The sequence below is a fragment of the Haliaeetus leucocephalus genome, unplaced genomic scaffold, assembly GCF_000737465.1.
Source record: "Haliaeetus leucocephalus isolate CR32 unplaced genomic scaffold, Haliaeetus_leucocephalus-4.0 Scaffold566, whole genome shotgun sequence".
NCBI lineage: Eukaryota > Metazoa > Chordata > Aves > Accipitriformes > Accipitridae > Haliaeetus > Haliaeetus leucocephalus.
The window spans coordinates 7480021-7484444 of record NW_010973002.1 but is presented as its reverse complement, the minus strand read 5'-3'; the positions used below and the strand labels follow the sequence as shown (position 1 = coordinate 7484444).

The 4424-nt window shown below is 39.5% G+C and overlaps 1 protein-coding gene across 1 annotated transcript; it reads left to right on the top strand.

Moving 5' to 3' along the window:
* Positions 1–94: 94 nt before the first annotated feature.
* Positions 95–2395, top strand: ARL4A (ADP-ribosylation factor-like 4A). Its single transcript, XM_010577645.1, has one exon. It carries the CDS (start codon positions 214–216, stop codon positions 814–816), a length of 603 nt encoding a protein of 200 aa, XP_010575947.1. The 5' UTR covers positions 95–213; the 3' UTR covers positions 817–2395.
* Positions 2396–4424: the final 2029 nt, after the last annotated feature.

Sequence of the window (4424 nt, the reverse complement as noted above, 5' to 3'; positions counted from 1 at the left end):
CGCGTCGCGCTGCCTGCGGCCGCCTCCGCAGTCGGGGCGGCGGCGCTGGCCGGCGCGTTGCGGCCGCGAAACGCCGGCCGAGGCGGCGGGGGGTCAGCTGTGGGCTAAGGCCGCTTGTGTCGTTGGCAGGATCCGAGCCTAGCGCGGCGGCGAGCGTAGCCGTGGGAGCCGGCCTCTGCTCGTGGCAGCCCGCTGTCACCTTCTCTTCTGGCAATGGGGAATGGACTCTCGGACCAGACGCCGATCCTCTCCAGTCTGCCCTCTTTCCAGAGTTTTCACATTGTCATCTTGGGACTGGATTCCGCTGGAAAGACGACCGTGCTCTACAGACTGCAGTTCAATGAGTTTGTCAACACTGTCCCCACCAAAGGATTTAATACGGAGAAAATCAAAGTGACGCTGGGCAACTCGAAAACGGTCACTTTCCACTTCTGGGATGTAGGTGGCCAGGAGAAGCTGAGGCCGCTGTGGAAGTCGTACACAAGGTGCACCGATGGCATTGTGTTTGTGGTGGACTCTGTCGATGTTGAGAGAATGGAGGAGGCCAAAACAGAACTTCATAAGATTACTAGGATATCGGAAAATCAAGGAGTGCCTGTCCTTATCATTGCTAACAAGCAGGACTTGAGGAACTCTCTCTCCCTTTCTGAAATTGAGAAAATGTTAGCGATGAGTGAGCTGAGTTCTTCAACTCCCTGGCATTTGCAGCCTACCTGTGCAATCATTGGAGATGGACTCAAAGAGGGACTGGAGAAACTACATGATATGATAATTAAGCGAAGGAAAATGCTGAGGCAGCAGAAAAAGAAGAGATGAGTTCTATTTTGACCTTTCTATTTTAGAGTAGTTACATGGTCAAAATTTGACATAAGACGGCTTCCAAACCCAGGCCTGCTGGTTTGGATGCCGTTACGCTTAGTTACGTTAAACAATCAGTTGCACAACCTTGCCGTGTGGAAGGCTGTGCAGTTATGGAACTTTTTTTTTTTTAATTAGTCTCTTCTGAGTTTTATGGCTCTGCATTATTTCAGAAGCCCTAATAGATGATGTAATACTATCAGGAAATGGATGGGTGGGTATATGTGACATGGATGTCTAAATAGCCAAATAAAATGAGGGTTTTCTGCTTAGTGTTGTATTCATATGTTTGAGGGTGCCCTCTACAAGCAATTTGCATTGAAGGTGTTCTGTGTTTCCGAACTTTAATGCTCGTAAGTGGAGTGTTTAGGTGAACATTATACAGCTTTAAAAACATGTATGAAGCTAGTAACCCATTATTTCGAGAGGCTGTTTTTTACCTTGTTTGGGGATTTCTATGAAAGCTTGGCTACATGTGTAGTTTTTTTAATTTGGCACTTTCTGAAACTGAATTGTTCAGTTCAAATACTTGAAATCTAAGTGCTGTGGATTCTTCAACTGATAAAAGAAAGACTTTTTGATGAGTAAGAAATGTAAACAACACACTGGAGCATGAAAAAGTGGTTTCCCAACATATAGCATGTTTTTGGTATGTAAGGTTTTTTTATTTTTTAGAAGTAGCCATTCATCATTATACAGTGCTAATCAGGTTTAAACTGTTACTCAAAATTAGTAATTTATTTCTGAATTATGAGTATTATGTCCTCCTACTATCAAGTTACAAGTAAATTAATTGCAGTAAAGGAGCTACAGAGAACAACTCTGGCTGTTGTGGTTCTATCCACTGCAGCATTCTTCACTCCACTGGTGACTTTTCTGGCAATAAAACAAAATTATAATGAAGTAAAGATGGAGTTAAAATTAGCAGAGCACATCTTGTATCTCCCCAAAATACCCCATTTTATTAAAGTGGTGTTGCTATGTCACTTTCAATGTATGCTTTTTTCATTGTGACTCTTAAAGTATTTTGTGGTTAGGAATGTAATAATGCTTTATACACAAACATTTGACACTACCGGGGGTGGGGGGAGTGGGGAGGTGGGGAGCGGGGGAAGAAGATTTTCAAGATTGGCCTGTGTTCTGCTTTAATTATGCTTTAAGCTGTTCTTGTTTACAGAGAGTGCAAACAGTGTTAACTGGGCTGGATAGTGCTTGACGGAAAAGGGAGGGTAGATTTTCTTACTGGTACAGAGCTTCAAGTGACTCTTTAGATACTTGGCTAGCAATTAAAAGGGCTAAAACAGAGCCTGGATTTTTAAGACTAACTTTAGTGGTGCTGTAAAAACTCATCAGAATGTTAGATTCTCTTTAAACTTTTGTTGGAGATACCAGATTTAAAAAAAAAAAAAAAAAAGGCAAAATCTATTTCCTCCTTTTACTCAACCAGCAAAGTAATACATTTTTCTTACCTGCTGCCATGTATCAGGAGGATGACAGCTACAAACCTGAATGTCAATCAATGTAACTTAGATACGTTTTAAAAAAAAAAAAAAAAATCAAACTTTTTAACCAGCAGCTGTTTGTCCAGGAGGTAACCAAAAATGCACTTTAGTGTCTTCAATAACTGAAAGTGACAGCTGTTTGGTTTGTTTTTGTTGGTTTTTTTTTTTTAAATGACATCTTGGTCCTTTTTGAATAAACTGAAGTAGCTTCCAGTGGAGCTTTTGTATGTTGGTTATATATGTACCTGCACTGGTGACATTGTAAGTCACTTACTCAAGTAATGTCTATATTTATAGAAATGTGGATGACTTCTTAAACCTCAATAAACAATTCAAAACAAGCCTGCAGAGAGAAGGTGTCTGACTTCTTCTACTGCAGTGGTACATTCTCATCAACCTCTGTGCGCGTATTGATTCTAATAACGGTAGAACTATTTCTGTTGAAAACCAAAGTCTTATAAATGTGGTGAGGCTCATAAATGTCACGGTGTTATAAATTGCGGGTATCTCATTAAAAACTTTAAATCAATGGCATGTCTGTATATTCACAGAAGAAATATTAACTGCAGTGACTCTGAAGTGATGGATCTTGCATAATTTGAAAAATCTTTTATATAGCTGAACCTATTTTGTGTTACGTGCAGTGTTTGATAGGTGATGTTGGGCATTTATCACATGTATTCACAGGTGGTACTTAGTTTAGTATCTTCAGGCTTATATATCTGAAGCTGTCTGAGGGATTCACGTGTACTTAAGCCTTGGGTGAATTTCCTCGGATTTTACAGCAGTGAGTAGAATGTGGCAAGAGATATGGAAGCTTCTAGTTAGTTTCAGGACCTGAACATAGACAAGACAAACTTTATTTAGCCTGCAAATCAAAATTGCTAAGTTTGAACAAGAATATCAAAACCTATCTCTCAAAAACCTCGTCTTTTCATTTCTGTTTATGTAACTGATGGCACATCAAAATGTAGATTACTAACATCAGTCTTGAGAAAAAGCTGTATTAGTGATGCTGAGCCCTATGAATTTGGGGTGTAATTGGTATAATCTGGTTAACATTTTCCTTCCTATCAGGTGCATAGTACTACTTGGCTGAGGAAGGTGAGGTGACAGGCTGGCTCTTTGTACCCAGTAAACAAACTGTACAATACTGGATAATTATTGTTTCATTTTGAGTATTCATTAGGCTTCTATTGGGAATAGTTGAAAAGGTATCCTGCTTGAAAAAGTCAACTGTATTTTGTTCTGCATATTAAATGTGCAAGTGTTTATCTGGTGACAGTCTCCCTAAACTCTTCTATGTATAAAAACTTCAGGGAATGATTTTAAATACAAAGACGTGACTGATCTGTACTCTAGCACTCTGAAGGAAGAAGTGAGAGAAGGTGGAGGATAGTGTTTCTAAAATGTCATGATTGTTATCATGTGATATTTAATACTGACTTGGAAGTAGAAAACTTTGGAGGATGAGTTTTACGTTCAAGCTATACCTTTATCTGTACTAGAACTGTTTTGCTGGACTATTACAGTAACTGTTCTGAGTAAAATACACAAATGTAGCTGTACCTCTGAAACTGTGTTTTGTATTACTATGGCAAAGTCTTCAACTATGAACAAAATGGTGATTGCAGAAGAGCATTTGGTGTCTTAGCTGACTGAGTTTCTGCTGGCATATTTCTGTCAGCCTGGGATCACTCTCTTCCATATGATGAATTGACAGTTCTGGCCTAAGTACTGGTATGTGTAAGAAAATCTTCAGAGGAGCTGAATAAGCAGGTGTAATTTTGTTACGATGCTGGAGTTACACAACTTAAAATAACTTTTGCTAAAATGGGCTACAAATGGCACTGTTCTTCAAGGCACTAGGTAAGTTAAATATCTTAAACTGCTACTTTAAGGAGGTATGGAATTGCATTTAAATAGGTGCGGTACGGTTAAAAACGAAAAAGCCACAAGGTCTTGTAACCTTATCATTGTTGTCTTAGCTTACAAAAGTTGGTATGGCATTGCCTCAGCTGTTTATACACGTGCAATTGTTTAAAGTTAACCAGCCTTCAGGAT

What these genes read in the sequence shown, in the direction of transcription:
- ARL4A (XM_010577645.1), top strand. Translation starts at nt 214, where the DNA reads ATGGGGAATGGACTCTCGGACCAGACGCCGATCCTCTCCAGTCTGCCC.